General features: G+C 51.8%; 1 protein-coding gene across 2 annotated transcripts in view; it reads left to right on the top strand.

Moving 5' to 3' along the window:
• LOC134958390 (uncharacterized) overlaps window positions 1-16,622 on the top strand; it is a 308,066-nt gene that overhangs the window by 233,835 nt on the left and 57,609 nt on the right. For both annotated transcript variants that reach the window (XM_063940954.1, XM_063940953.1), the window contains exon 22: window positions 14,281-14,435. In XM_063940954.1, coding sequence (XP_063797024.1) covers window positions 14,281-14,435 — 155 coding nt within the window. The remainder of the gene's footprint in view (window positions 1-14,280; window positions 14,436-16,622) is intronic.

Raw genomic sequence — 16,622 nt, 5'->3', positions numbered from 1 at the left:
CACTGGACATATTGTATACCATGTGCATGGCCGAATGGAGCACTTACATTGTTCCGTCGGGTGCCATCTAGTGGCCGCCGGTGTGCAAAACACCCCATAGAGGTAAGGAACAGCGTTAGCCTTTTATTATATATGATAGATTTCCATTAAATATTTACGTTGACTGATACATTTGTTATTTCTGCTGCGGGGTACACTGGGCTCCACAAGGATAGACATTGGGGTGTAGAGTAGGATCTTGATCCGAGGCACCAACTGGCTGAAAAGCTTTGACTGTGCCCAGAATGCATAGCGCCGCCTCCTCTATAACCCCGCCTCCCTGCACAGGAGCTCAGTTTTGTAGTTGGTGCCGCAGATAGCAGGCACATAACATAGGGGCTGCTCTGGGCAGCCCTAAGAAGAGCTTTTTGAGAAGAAAAGTGAAGACTTCAAGGGCTGCAGCAGTGTGTACATGTGTAGTGACATTCACTGCTGCAGCTCCATCTCTACCCAGCGGCGCTGTACACTCCCGAGTCCTGGTTGTCGGGTAACTACAGCAGGAAGCTCCTGTTTTCTTCTATGGTCAGGCACACACGACGGGGGCTCTCCGGGATCGCGTGGCCGCGCTTTGGGAGGTGGTGAGTGGGTCCCGCTTGCGGGACCCGTACTTTATCGCGATCCGGTGCGGTCAGTGGGAGTTGGGCCGCGTGCGCTGGCGGTGGACACTGTGGCAGTACAGGCGATCCCACTAGATCACCAGGGCATGGGTGCAGGTCAGGTTTTCCCTTAAAACCATTTTACTAGTAGCCCACAGTACCCAGTGGTTTTGCCAGCAGGGGGATAAGGCTTAGACCTGGAGCCCCAGCCCCAGGGCGCCATTTCCCGCAAATGTTCCCGCCCTGGAGCTGCATATCTGTCTCTCCCTCACTCCCTGTCAGTGTTTGGGCGCCATTTCTCTCAGCTACACTGTTCCTGGGACTGCTTGCGCAAATCCTCCTGTGTAAAGCCGCCTGGTTGACAGCGCTGTGACTTTACATGACACTTAAGTATTCTACCTGTCACTTAGACAGTGTTAGTTAAGAAAGAGTGCATTTAGTCAGGGTTTTCTAGTACAATTACCCTGTGATATACATCCAGTTCTTACTGTGCAGTGTTATATCTATTGACTACATAGCTATATAAGCTGGTCCAGTGCAGTATTATTGTTAGTAATAACCTCTGCATTGTACAACTGTGACTATATGTGTGTGCATTAGCTTGCTGAGTAGTTTCCATTCATGTCTCTCACTCAACTTGCTATCCCTATATTCTATAACCTGAGGGGGCTTGGTGCGTCAGGTTTTATAATATATGATGTTCACAAGATATACTCTGATACGTATTTTTCTCTGTGATTTTAGTCACCATACCTCTCCTATATCTCTGCTTGGGGTTTGGGTAAGAGGTATTGTGCTGCTGCCAATTGTACTGTGTTACCTAATACGGCCAGTTATATCATGTCTGCTTCTGAAGGTAACGGTTCTGGGGCTGAACACACTGCCGGTGTTGCTGAAGCCACAGATCCATGTGAGGAGAATATAGCAGCTGTGGGCTCTGGTTCTGGGGGCTCCTTGCCCCACAGTGGGACTGTGGCAACGGAGGTACATAATGACCCACCGTGGGCTGCTTTTTTCCACGCTTCTATATACGCTAGTTAATAAACTAACACCCCCTATGGGACCCCCTATGCCGGTGCAACCGTATGTGGTCCCTGCAGCTAATCCGCCGTGGGCGGACGATTTATCTGCTCAATTGAAGAAGTTGAACTAGTCCCTGACTACTAAAAAGTCTGACCCTTGCTCGCCTAAGTCCAAGGGATCCTCTAAGCGAGCTCTTATCTCCTCACAATCCACTGCTGTCACTGACACCTCGTCTGATGAAGACGGCACATTTACTGACCCCTCAGGTTCTGACTCAGATACTGCTGATGGGGAGGGTGGTTCACATGTGGATGGTTCCTGATCTTTTGGAGGCTATTAAATTAATTTTACAGATTACGGATGAACCCGAGCCATCCATCCCTCCTAAGAAACCAGATAGGTTCAAGCGTCAGAAGGTGGTTAAACAAGTTTTACCTCACTCTGACCACCTAGTGGATATACAGATGTATCCACATTTATCGTGACGGTTGATAGGATTAACTGTGACTGGCCAGCCAGACTTAATCCCCTGCTGTAATGACTTAATCCCCTGCTGTATTGTTCTCTGTATTGTATTGCAGTTGAGAACAATAGCTGAAGGGTTTATGCTAATAAATCATGTTGTGACTAGGCACAGAAAACTACTCAAGGTAACGGTGGATACATCTAAACGTCAGGAACCCTGGGGAAACCCGGGTAAGAAGTTTGTGCCTCAAAAGAAGATGCTGGCTCGCTATCCCATCGCGCCAGAGCTGTCTAAGAATTGGGAAACGCCTCCTCCAGTGGACTCACATGTGGCTAGGATGGTGGTTTCCTCAGCTCTACCTGTCACTTCCGTCACGTCTCTAAAAGAGCCTACGGATAAACGTGTGGAGGGTTGACTGAAAGCGATTTACACCCTCACGGGTGCTGCACAAAGGCCCGCTATTGCAGCAACATGGGCTGCAGAGGCTATTGAAGCATGGGCCTTGGAGTTAGAAGCTGAAATCTCTTCTGACCATGCTAGACAATGCTTGTCATATATTGTCACAGCTTCTCGCTATATTAAATAGGCGGCTTCTGATGCCAGTATCTTAGCAGCCAAGACCTCTACTACATCAGTCCTGGCTCGCCGGATATTGTGGCTGAGATCCTGGTCTATGGATCTGGACTCTAGAAAAACCCTGGAGGTACTCCCTTTCAAGGGAGATATTCTGTTTGGGGAGGACTTAAATAAGATAGTGGCTGACTTGGCTACTGCCAAAACTGCCTGTCTGCCAAGTACCGCTCCTTTTGTGTCAAAGGCTAAAGGTACTTCCTTTCACCCCTTTCGTCCTTCAGGTAAAGCAAAAGGTCAGGCGTACAACAAGCAGGCCCGCACTTCCAAACCTGGTAAGCCGAAGCCCAAAAGAGCCTGGACGGCCCGTCAGCCAGCTTCCAAGACCGATAAGCCTGCCGCATGATGGGGCGGGCCTCCCCATGGGGGATCCCAGGGTGGGGGGCCGGGTTCTAGGGTATTCCCTGGAATGGTTGAAGACCACTTCAGATGCCTGGGTACGGGAAGTTGTCACACTCGAGGTTACGCCATAGCCTTCAAAAACCGACCCCATCATCGATTTTGCCGGACAGACGTTCCGTTGGACCAGACAAAGGCAAACGCTTTACATTCAGTGGTACAGACCCACCTGGATACAGGAGTCATAGTACAGGTGCCTCTTGCGCAGAGGAGCCGGGGGTACTATTCTCCGCTGTTTCTAGTCCCGAAACCGAATGGGTCCTCCCGGCCCATTCTCAACCTCAAGGCATTGAACAGGTTTGTGAAGGTTTCCAAGTTCCGTATGGAAACCCTTCGCTCTAAAGTTCTGGCCTTGGAACCTGGGGACTACATGGTCTGCCTGGACATACAGGCTGCTTACCTGCATATTCCTATAGCAGCGTCACATCAGCAGTACCTGAGGTTTGCGATTGGCAACCTCCATTACCAGTTTCGGGCGTTACCTTTTGGTTTAACTACGGCTCCGCGAGTCTTCACCAAAGTTATGACGGTGATGACGGTGGTACTCCACCGTCAAGGGGTCAGGATACTGCCGTATCTGGACGACTTGTTAATCCTGGCAAACTCCCCAGAACTTCTCCTACGTCATCTGGATATGACTGTCCGGTTTCTACAAGTCACGGGTGGCTCATCAACTTGAAGAAATCCTCCCTGGTCCCTGCTCAGAGCATGGTGCACCTGGGAGCGCTATTGGACACTCACAACCAGAGGTTGTTCTTGTCTCAGGAGAAAGTCCTGAAGCTTCAGGACAGGATTCGTTGCTTCCTTTCTCGTCCGCAAGTGTCGATACATTCGGCGATGCAGGTGCTGGGCCTCATGGTGTCAGCATTCGACATGGTGGAGTATGCTCAATTCCATTCTCGCCCCCTCCAGAAGCTGATTCTAGCCAAGTGGGACAGCCTGCCTCACCGGATCAGGTCTCACATGATCTCATTGACTCCGGAGGTCCGTCTGTCGCTGTTCTGGTGGCTCCAGGACCGACAATTGTGCAGGGGCCGTCCCTTCTGGATATCCGACTGGGTCCTGTTGACAACAGATGCCAGTCTAAGAGGTTGGGGCGTGGTGCTGGAGCAACACTCCCTTCAGGGTCGGTGGACCAAGGAGGAATCCCTCCTCTCGATCAACATTCTGGAATTGCGGGCGGTCTTCAATGCATTGAACCTGGCCCAGCATTTCATTCAGAACCGTCCTGTTCAAGTACAGTCAGACAACGCCACCACAGTGGCTTACATAAATCATCAAGGCGGCACTCGAAGCCATTTGGCAATGAAGGAAGTCTCACGGATTCTACATTGGGCGGAACGCCATCTACTGGCCATATCGACAATATTCATTCCGGGAGTCCTGAATTGGGAAGCGGACTTTCTCAGTCGTCAGGACGCACATGCCGGCGAGTGGGGCCTCCATCCAGAAGTGTTTCAACTCCTAGTGGAAAAGTGGTGCCTTCCAGACGTAGATGTGATGGCGTCTCGACACAATCATAAGGTTCCGGTCTTTGGAGCAAGGACAAGGGATCCTCAAGCAACATTCGTGGATGCGCTGGCGGTGCCGTGGAGGTTTCGGCTGCCGTATGTGTTCCCTCCGGTGTCGCTCCTGCCCAGGGTAATTCGGAAGTTCAAGCAAGAAAGAGGAATTCTGCTTCTCATAGCTCCAGCCTGTGCCAGATGGCACTGGTTCTCAGACCTGCAGGGCCTATCGTCAGAGCGTCCAATTCTACTTCCGCAATGCCCAGACCTCCTCGTTCAGGGCCCCTGTGTCTACCAGGAACTAGCCCGGCTGTCTTTGACGGCGAGGCTCTTGAAGCTTCCGTCTTAAGGGCTAAAGGGTTTTCTGAGGCGGTCATTCAAACTATGTTGTGGGCCCGGAAACCGGGTTCTGCTCGGATTTACTATAAGGTCTGGCATTCTTACTTTGTTTGGTGCGTATCTAACAATTATGACGCAAGTAGAGTACAGCAGAGTTATTGGCCTTTCTTCAGCAGGGTCTGGACTTAGGCCTGCGTCTGGCCTCCCTCAAGGTTCAAATATCTGCCTTGTTGGTGTGGTTTCAGAGAAAGATTGCAACCTTACCTGATGTGCATACCTTCACTCAGGGTGTGTTGCGTATCCAACCTCCCTATATCCCGCCTTTGGCTCCTTGGGACTTGTCAGTGGTTTTGGAGGCGTTACAAGAGTCTCCGTTTGAACCTCTTGGTTCAGCTGATCTTAAGTGGCTTTCCCTTAAGGTGGTGTTTCTGCTGGCTATTGCTTCAGCTAGAAGAGTGGCGGATTTGGGTGCCTTGTCTTGTAGATCCCCATATCTGATATTTCATCGTGACCGGGGGGGGGGGTTCTTAGGACTCGTCCCGGTTATTTGCCTAAGATGGTTTCTTCATTCCACCTTAACCAGGAGATTGTGGTTCCGGCACTTGTTTCTCCTGATCTGTCTCCCAAAGAGCGGTCTTTGGATGTGGTACGGGCTCTCCGTATCTATGTGAAGAGAACTGCTTCTATTAAGTGTGAGAGGTGCGGCTGCGGGGTGCGTGTGGTGCCTGCTGCCGTGCAGGTGTAGACTCGGTACTCACCAGGCGCCGCTCTCTCTCACCTTCAGGTACCGGAACCTTCAACGGACCTGGAAACTCTTCCGTCGGACCCGGACACGACGACCTAGGAGGAAGGAGATTTCTGAGTGCTGTCCTCCGGACTGTGGACCGAAACGCCCTCCGTAGTCGAGGAAAATAGTACTTTCGAGCTAGGTGAGGGTCATCCCAGGCGTCCGCCTCAGAGCCCGAATTTCACCTATTGGCACTCTCGCGCCAGGTGGAAATTCTACCTTGCACTGGCGTGCAAGGCTCACCGTTGCCCTGAAGGAAGGGAGATAGATAGGGACACACAGATGAAACACACAGACCGATGTTACTCACCGTCCTACGTCTTGTACTCCAATCTTCTCCACTTACAGGTCCCTGTAAGGAGAGAAACAGCTGTGCAGGGCCTAACTCTAATCTAGTGTGCGTCCGCTACACTAACTGCCATAACAAAGCCCTCAAACTGGCCTAAGTGTAAGTGGTGCAACACAACTATGCACAAACTCTATAACAACATTTTGCCCTGCACGGTAACAACACACACATCGGAAATACAACATAAAACGGTGCTGTCCCTTTTTAATCCCTACCTGCCGTTGGAAGGGGGTGGGCACCGCACGGCCTACCCACCTCCTGTGCCTTCCCTTATGTGGGCCTCAGGCCGGACTGCCTAAATACCTCAGGGTGGCCCGAGCCTAGTGCCCAGTGCCACCTGTACTCACCTCGGGGAAACACTGATTCGCTGGGCCTAGCGCCCCCTAACTGCACACAGGCCGGAGGCCTGACTTTGCCCACGGGCCTAGCGCCCGCCTAACTTGCTGCCCGTTGGGTGACCTGGGCCTTGTGCCCAGGGTCACCTTAATACTCCCTAATTGGCCAAAATACACTAGGGCCTAACGCCCTCTAATGCCCACAGGCCTATTGCCTGATTTGCCCCCGGGCCTAGTGCCCGCCTAACTGGTGCCACAGGGGTAGGGTGGCTTGGGCCTAATGCCCAAACCACCTAATCAAATATTGCCCCCCAAACTCCTAGCTGCGCTACAGGCCTAGTGCCTGAATTGTGCCCTCGGGCCTAACGCCCGTCCCTGGTGGTCGAGGGAGGAAGAGGGGAGGGGGTGAAGGTTGCCTCACCGAGGCCTCACCTGATCCGCGGGGTCTCCGGCACTCTCTTCTGCCGCTGACCCGTCCTGGCCAGCGGCGGCGCCGTCTCTCCTCCGCGTCCAGCCGCCGCTGGACATCTTCCTCCTGCAGGCCGACGTCTTCCGGCCTCTTCAGCGGCCACCGGAGCTCTTCTCCCCACGGCCGCCGTCTTCTTCGTCGTCCACAGCGCCTTGACTCCCCGTCCGGCTTCTCCGCGCTCTTCCGCGCGCTTCGCCCGGCGTCTTCTTTCTTCGTGCTCTTCCGCGCGCTCCCTCCCTTCGGCTCCCGCCCGGCGTCTGACGTCAGACGCCGGGGGCGGGGCCTGTGACGTGGCGAGCGCCGATTAGCTCTCCGCTCCTGCTCCGGATTGGCCGGCGCCCGCGAGCCGTGATTGGTTTGCGGACGCCGCCGGATTCAAAAAGCCGCGGGTGGCGCTTCTCATTGGCGGCCCCAGCGGCGCCAAGTTTAAAGCGCCGCCGCACCGCTACCCGCCGCCGACAGCCTGGTGCAGGGAAAAATCCGATCCCTGCACCAGACACCCGCCGCCACGCACTGACAGGCGCTGGGGACAGACAAGCTGCCCCAGCGCCGCTCACAGCCAGCACCGCTGATGTGCCCACAGGGCACATCTTTACATTTCCCCCCCCTTTTTCCTTTGTAGTCCCTACAAAGTTTTTCACGACGTCCATTGTCCGCGGGTCAGGGAATCCCAAGGTCCTTCCGGCGAGGGTGCATTCGGGGGCCCAGCCTGGTCCAGCTGTGACCCCACATCCTTCCTCCTCCAGCTCCGGGTTCCTCTTACGTCCTGACCTCCATCGGCGGATCCTCTGGGGGAGTGGCATCTCCTCACGGTCGCTCGACGTTGGCCACCATGAGGAATCTTCTTTCACGGGGACAACAGTCACCCACTCTTGACCTTCGATATCGTCTGTGGCTTCGTCCCTGTCTTCCGGGTGTGGTATCGACCACCACCCAACAGCGGAATCCTCCGGGGCATCCGTTTCCTCCCAGGCAACAGCCACCACATGTCACATTTCCTCGTGGGGCATCTCCAAAGGTCCTGTGTCTTTCTCTGGAACGGGTCCTCCCACGGCATCACAATCCTCTCCCCGTACGTCCGTCCATTTCGGCACTTCCGGCAGGTCTTCTTGCCCCAGGACTATCTCCTCCTCTTCACAGAGGGCATTCAACTGGGAGCACGACTCCACCCGATCCTGCCAGTCACTCTCGTCGGCGCTTCTGAGGCCAGAGTCGTCCTCCATCTGTTCTTGGAGGGATTCGTCGGCGGACAGCTCACCGTAGTCCGAGTCTTCCTCCGATATCTGGACTGGGGTATTATTTTCCTCCTCAGCGTACTTAGTCTTTTCCGCTGGCACCTCTGTTTCCTCAGCGTACTCCTTCGCTTCCGCTGGATTCTTTACTTCCTCAGCGTACTCCTTCGTTTCCGCTGGCATCTCTTGGTACCCAGGACACTCCTGTTCCGCACGTCCTGGTCGTGGACGGTTCCATCGCGGGGAGATTCCGGACGTCTCAGTCACTGGGTCTTCACGCTTTTCTTCGCAGCGTGGTCTCTTCACCTCCCAGTCGTCCACCTCCGCCTCATGCGGGAAAGGATTCTGCCTTACTGGGGTCACTTTCTTGGGACAGAGTAGGTCCACGGCATCTTCCCAGGGGCACTCACTGGCCGCATGTCCTGGTCGCCGACACTTCCAACAAGGGAGGGCCACTGCCACCTTCTCCAAGACGGGTTCCTGGTCCACCTCCTTCACTGGGGAATCTTCACCCGTTGGTTCCGGCTCAGAGGAAATGGGCACCTGCGAACTAACTTCAAGCAAGGCCTTCCGCTCCATTTCCCTGGTTTCCTCCTCCCATCTCTGGGCGCGACCATCCGCAATCATCCGGTCTTCATCCCACGGACAATCGGGAAGCGCATGTCCTCTCGCCTCGCAGAGCGCACACACAGGCTCTGCAGCCACCCGGTCCCAAAGTTGCTGACGAGACTCCGTCATCTGCTTCACCGTGGCCTCGTAGTCCATCCTGTCTTCCGTCCATGGACATTCCAGGAGCCGATGTCGGGGATCTCCACAGCTTTCACACCGGGAATCAACCTCGTCTTCGCTCAACTGTTCGTCCCAGGGACAACTGTTGTGCTCATGCCCGTAGTTTCCGCAGAGCAAACACCAGGACTCCTTCTTCGCTTGGCCCTTCTGACGTCTTCGGTCCGCTTCCTGGACCACCTTCTTTGGGGACGTCTCTCGCCAAGTACACTTGTCGGCAAAGTGCCCTGTTTGCCGACATTTCTTGCAGGGCGTCACAGCGGCCTTCTTGCGCCCCTTCTCCCGGCGCTCTTCTTTTCCACGCTGGATCGACCGCTGCACCATCTTCAGGATGTCTGCCCCAGACACCGTCACCCAGTCGCTCTGGTCCGCACACATCCGGGGGTGAGTCTTCTCCGGAGCCGTCCGCAGGGAGGTCTTCTTGGTGGCGTTCCACATCGTGTCCGTGATCCGGTCTCTTTGATCCTGCCGACTACGCCAAGTGTGAGAGGTGCGGCTGCGGGGTGCGTGTGGTGCCTGCTGCCGTGCAGGTGTAGACTCGGTACTCACCAGGCGCCGCTCTCTCTCACCTTTAGGTACCGGTACCTTCAACGGACCTGGCAACTCTTCCGTCGGACCCGGACACGACGACCTAGGAGGAAGGAGATTTCTGAGTGCTGTCCTCCGGACTGTGGACCGAAACGCCCTCCGTAGTCGAGGAAAATAGTACTTTCGGGCTAGGTGAGGGTCATCCCAGGCGTCCGCCTCAGAGCCCGAATTTCACCTATTGGCACTCTCGCGCCAGGTGGAAATTCTACCTTGCACCGGCGTGCAAGGCTCACCGTTGCCCTGAAGGAAGGGAGATAGATAGGGACACACAGATGAAACACACAGACCGATGTTACTCACCGTCCTACGTCTTGTACTCCGATCTTCTCCACTTACAGGTCCCTGTAAGGAGAGAAACAGCCGTGCAGGGCCTAACTCTAATCTAGTGTGCGTCCGCTACACTAACTGCATAACAAAGCCCTCAAACTGGCCTAAGTGTAAGTGGTGCAACACAACTATGCACAAACTCTATAACAACATTTTGCCCTGCACGGTAACAACACACACATCGGAAATACAACATAAAACAGTGCTGTCCCTTTTTAATCCCTACCTGCCGTTGGGAGGGGGTGGGCACCGCACGGCCTACCCACCTCCTGTGCCTTCCCTTATGTGGGCCTCAGGCCGGACTGCCTAAATACCTCAGGGTGGCCCGAGCCTAGTGCCCAGTGCCACCTGTACTCACCTCGGGGAAACACTGATTCGCTGGGCCTAGCGCCCCCTAACTGCACACAGGCCGGAGACCTGACTTTGCCCACGGGCCTAGCGCCCGCATAACTTGCTGCCCGTTGGGTGACCTGGGCCTTGTGCCCAGGGTCACCTTAATACTCCCTAATTGGCCAAAATACACTAGGGCCTAACGCCCTCTAATGCCTACAGGCCTATTGCCTGATTTGCCCCCGGGCCTAGTGCCCGCCTAACTGGTGCCACAGGGGTAGGGTGGCTTGGGCCTAATGCCCAAACCACCTAATCAAATATTGGCCCCCAAACTCCTAGCTGCGCCACAGGCCTAGTGCCTGAATTGTGCCCTCGGGCCTAACGCCCGTCCCTGGTGGTCGAGGGAGGAAGAGGGGAGGGGGTGAAGGTTGCCTCACCGAGGCCTCACCTGATCCGCGTGGTCTCCGGCACTCTCTTCTGCCGCTGACCCGTCCTGGCCAGCGGCGCCTCCGTCTCTCCTCCGCGTCCAGCAGCCGCTGGACATCTTCCTCCTGCAGGCCGACGTCTTCCGGCCTCTTCAGCGGCCTCTTCTCCCCACGGCCGCCGTCTTCTTCGTCGTCCACGGCGCCTTGGCTCCCCGTCCGGCTTCTCCGCGCTCTTCAGCGCGCTTCGCCCGGCGTCTTCTTTCTTCGCGTTCTTCCGCGCGCTCCCTCCCTTCGGCTCCCGCCCGGCGTCTGACATCAGACGCCGGGGGCGGGGCCTGTGACACGGCGAGCGCCGATTGGCTCGCCGAGCCTGCTCCGGATTGGCCGGCGCCCCGCGAGCCGTGATTGGCTCGCGGACGGCGCCGGATTCAAAAAGCCGCGGGCGGAGCTTCTCATTGGCGGCCCCAGCGGCGCCAAGTTTAAAGCGCCGCCGCGCCGCTACCCGCCGCCGACAGCCTGGTGCAGGGAAACATCCGATCCCTGCACCAGACACCCGCCGCCACGCACTGACAGGCGCTGGGGACAGACAAGCTGCCCCAGCGCCGCTCACAGCCAGCACCGCTGATGTGCCCACAGGGCACATCTTTACATAAGAAATCTGATTCTCTCTTTGTGCTGTTTGGATTTCACAAACGGGGCTGGCCTGCTCACAAGCAAACTTTGGCCAGATGGATTAGAATGGTGAGAAAAAAAGGCATATGTTTCCCCCAGCACCCTGAATGATAACCGTAACCAGATATAAATTCCACATGATAATAGAATTCAGAGATCTTCGTTACACATATTTGCGCAAATGTGTGAATAAGCCCCAAAGCCGCATCAAGGCATCTCTGTATATTTGGGGTCCCTAGCGCTATATCTAGGTGCAGGGTGTGGCACCCCAAAACACCAGCATGAGCCAGAAAGCCCAGCGTAGCATACCAGTGAAAAAACTATAGTGTTAATAAATTAGTATTTAGGAAGCCGAAGCTTATTCACACATTTGCGCAAATATGTGTAACGAAGATCTCTGAATTCTATTATCATGTGGAATTTATATCTGGTTACGGTTATCATTCAGGGTGCTGGGAGAAACAAATGCCTTTTTTTCTTGCTTAGAAATACCCCTCCCTTTCGAGCACCTGAATGATATCACTAAGTTAATTGAGCATCTACCAATATATATATGTTTGTTGTGAGAGGCAGAGAGGTTCCTGCATTAGGAGGAGGTGCAGGCCCTGACATGCCACATGGAGCATTATGGGGTTGCTCCAAGGTAGGTAGCTCTTAGCTTAGACATATTGTAGTAAGGAGCCATTATCATGTGGCTCCTTGCTGGTTAATCTTAGACCCAGATTGGGGTAATGGAGGTGTGAGGTGTGGTGCCTCTGGACTGGCTGAGCTGGATGGCCTTAGTGTGGCATACCTTTACATTCTATTAACACTTTTCACTTAATAATAATTTTTTAACACTATTTCTCTATTTTAATTGCATTTCATTTTTGTACCACTTTCTCTATAGCTTCGGCTTCCTAAATACAAATTTATTAACACTATAGTTTTTTCACTGGTATGCTACGCTGGGCTTTCTGGCTCATGCTGGTGTTTTGGGGTGCCACACCCTGCACCTAGATATAGCGCTAGGGACCCCAAATATACAGAGATGCCTTGATGTGGCTTTGGGGCTTATTCACACATTTGCGCAAATATGTGTAACGAAGATCTCTGAATTCTATTATCATGTGGAATTTATATCTGGTTACAGTTATCAGTCAGGGTGCTGGGGGAAACAAATGCCTTTTTTTCTTGCTTAGAAATACCCCTCCCTTTCGAGCACCTGAATGATATCACTAAGCTAATTGAGCATCTACCAATATATATATGTTTGTTGTGAGAGGCAGAGAGGTTCCTGCATTAGGAGGAGGTGCAGGCCCTGACATGCCACATGGAGCATTATGGTGTTGCTCCAAGGTAGGTAGCTCTTAGCTTAGACATATTGTAGTAAGGAGCCATTATCATGTGGCTCCTTGCTGGTTAATCTTAGACCCAGATTGGGGTAATGGAGGTGTGAGGTGTGGTGCCTCTGGACTGGCTGAGATGGATGGCCTTAGTGTGGCATACCTTTACATTCTATTAACACTTTTCACTTATTAATCATTTTTTAACACTATTTCTCTATTTTAATTGCATTTCATTTTTGTATCACTTTCTCTATAGCTTCGGCTTCCTAAATACTAATTTATTAACACTATAGTTTTTTCACTGGTATGCTACGCTGGGCTTTCTGGCTCATGCTGGTGTTTTGGGGTGCCACACCCTGCACCTAGATATAGCGCTAGGGACCCCAAATATACAGAGATGCCTTGATGTGGCTTTGGGGCTTATTCACACATTTGCGCAAATATGTGTAACGAAGATCTCTGAATTCTATTATCATGTGGAATTTATATCTGGTTACAGTTATCAGTCAGGGTGCTGGGGGAAACAAATGCCTTTTTTTCTTGCTTAGAAATACCCCTCCCTTTCGAGCACCTGAATGATATCACTAAGCTAATTGAGCATCTACCAATATATATAGGATTAGAATGGTGATTGCACATGCTTATGTGAGGGCTGGTCTATCAGCTCCTGCTCACATTAAGGCCCATTCTACTCAGTCTGTTGGACCTTCTTGGGCGGCCCGCCGTGGTGCGACCCTTGAACAGTTGTGCAAGGCGGCTACGTGGTCCTCTGTGAACACGTTCATAAGGTTCTATGCCTTTGATACTGCCGCTTCCCAGGGTGCTTCCTTTGGACGCCGGGGTCTTGTGTCCGCTACAGTGCGTCCCCTCCCATAAGGAACTGCTTTAGGACATCCCCAATGTCTATCCTTGTGGAGCCCAGTGTACCCCGCAGCAGAAAACGAGTTTTATGGTAAGAACTTACCTTTGTTAAAACTCTTTCTGCGAGGTACACTGGGCTCCACAAGGTGCCCACCCTGACGCACTTAGCTTCTTTGGGTTGGTATGGCATTAGCCGCTGACACTTCTCCTGTCGCGAGAGTGTGGTGTATGTGGCTACTAACCATTGTCGTCTCTTTTCCTGTTACTGCATTGGGCTGGTTAAATAAAAACTGAGCTCCTGTGCAGGGAGGTGGGGTTATAGAGGAGGCGGCGCTATGCATTCTGGGAACAGTCAAAGCTTTTCAGCCTGTTGGTGCCTCGGATCAAGATCCTACTCTACACCCCAATGTCTATCCTTGTGGAGCCCAGTGTACCTTGCAGAAAGAGTTTTAACAAAGGTAAGTTCTTACCATAAAACTCGTTATTACACACAAGTGGACAAACATCCATATAAATAATAAATTCTGTGCTGTTATATAGTCAAAGTCTTCATTGGCTTCTAATATCCATTTACTCCCATTAGATTGTATAGTGTGTAACATTCCTAAACCATTTCTTATTGAGACGCACATCAGAGTGATTGCTGCATGTATAAATAGGGCAAATGAGTAGGTATGTTTCATGCATGTGAATTTATAAAGAAAGAGTGGGGAGCTGGCAATAAATAAAGTGAGACTTTATACACAGACCTGTATACTATATATTGAATACCTGTATTGCACATTGTTGAACAGGTGCGCTGTCATCTATTCCTTGGGTCCGGGAGAGACTGGGTTATTCAGCTGTAATGGGATGGAAGGGAAGTATGTCACTGTGATTATACCAGACCGCCAGGAGAAACTCTCACTCTGCGAAGTACAAGTATTCGGCATTCCGTCATATCTAAGTGGTAAGATGCTATCTGGGTGTGCTGTATGTACTATGTTTATGTCACATGCATTGTGCTACTTCACCAGACTGGCCAGAGTAATAACTAGGACAGTGGTTTCCAAACTTTTTTGATTCACGGCGCCCTAGAATATCAGAATTTTTTTCACGGCACCCCTAGGCCAAAAATTTCTTATTGAGACATTTAGAAAGAAATATTACATTAAGTAGATTGCGTTTATATGTCATCCTTAGGGTCAGTTGTGTGGTGAGGGACAGGTTTTGCTTCTGTTTCGCCACATATTTTATGACTGGCAGCCACCAGCACTGGTTTTGCCTATTATATTGACCATGAATAATTTGAATTGGTCCTGGACCACCAACCCAGGGCACCCCTGCAAGTGTCCCGAGGCACCCCTGGGAGCCACAGCACACAGTTTGGGAACATCTGAACTAGGAGATAAGTAATAGCAAGTGAAATTGTAATAATTAGGTGCAGAGTAATAGCAAGGAGACATTTTATAACTAGAAGCTGAGTGATAATTAGGATCAGAATAATAACTAGGAGCAAAATAATAACTAGGAACAGTCAATGAGCTAAAAGTAATTTGTAACTAGCAGGAGTGTAATAACTAGGGATAGTGTAATAACTAGAATCAGACGACTAGCTTGGAGTAGTTTAATATCTAGGGCAGAGTAATAACTAATAGGCCCTACACACTGGCCGATATTCTTCAAAGATATGAATGATCTCGTTCATTATTGAAAGAGATAACGTTCATATCGTGCAGTGTGGAGGCACCAGCGATGAACGATGTGCGGCCCGCGCTCGTTCATCGCTGGTGTCCCGTCGGCTGTGCATGCAGGCCAATATGGACGATCTCGTCCATATTTGCCTGCACTTCAATGGAGCCGGGTGACAGGGGGAGTGAAGAAACTTCACTCCCCCCGTCACTGCCCCCCCCCCCGCCGCCAGGTCGCCCGTCGGCCGTATCTGCCGTCGGGCAGCTCGGCGGTGGATCTTTATATGTGTAGGGCCCTTAAGAGCAGAGTAATAACTAGGAGAAGTGTAAAAAACTAGGAGAAATGTAATAACTAGGAGAAGTGTAATAACTAGAAGCAGAATAATAACTAGGAGAAGTGTAACTAGGAGGAGGAATGTAATAAGTAACTAGGGGTAGTGTAAGAACTAGAAGCAGACCACTAGCTTGTATAATAACCAAGGGCAGAGTAATAATTTAGAGCAGAGTAATAACTAGGAGAAGTGTAATAACTGTGAGAAGTGTAATAACTAGAAGCAGAGTAATAACTAGGAGCAGAGTATCTAGGAGGAGTGTAATAACTAGAAACCAGTATTAGCTACAAGTGATTTACACTATGATAATAATAATGAATATCTTGTAGTATACACACTGGCACCTAGGTACAGTAATGCGCCCTACACACTGGGCGATAAAACTGAAAGATATGGACGATCTCGTTCATTAATGAACAAGATACCGTTCATATCTTTGAGTGTGGAGGCACCTGCGATGAACGATGAGCGGCCCCACGTTCGTTCGTTCATTGTTGCTGCCCCGTTGCTTGTGCATGCAGGCCAATATGGACGATCTTGTCCATATTTGCCTGCACTGTTATGGTGCCGTGTGACGGGGGGAGTGAAGAAACTTCACTCCCCCCGTCACTGCCCCCCCCCTTACCCCCCGCTGCCGGGTCGGCCGTATCCCCCGTCAGGCAGCTCGGTGGCGGATCGCAAGTGTGTAGTGCCCTTTAGACAATAATGTGTATCTTGTAGTATACACACTCTAAACAATAAAATAATAATAACAAAATTGTGCAGCAATATCCAAAAAGCAGCCCACTGGAAACCAAGGGAATTTTACTACTTCCCAAACATGAAATGTACAAAGAATATAAAGGCCACAGTATGGCGCTATTTGGTTTATCATGGGTTATAAAAATGCCTAAACATAATGGGCCCTACACACTGCCAGATCCGCCGCCGAGCTGCCTGGGGGGCGGTAACGGGGGGAGTGAAGTTTGTTCACTCCTCCCGTCACCTGGCTCCATAGCAGTGCATGTAAATATGGACGAGATCGTCCATATTGGCTTGCATGCACAAGCGACGGGGCCACGCTCGTTCATCATTGCTGACTCCACACTGAAAGATATAAATGGTATCTCGTTCAATAATGAACGAGATTGTTCA

The sequence above is a fragment of the Pseudophryne corroboree genome, chromosome 9, assembly GCF_028390025.1.
Source record: "Pseudophryne corroboree isolate aPseCor3 chromosome 9, aPseCor3.hap2, whole genome shotgun sequence".
Lineage (NCBI taxonomy): Eukaryota > Metazoa > Chordata > Amphibia > Anura > Myobatrachidae > Pseudophryne > Pseudophryne corroboree.
Note: the sequence above shows the minus strand (reverse complement) of the source record. Positions and strands in the feature narration are given on the sequence as shown.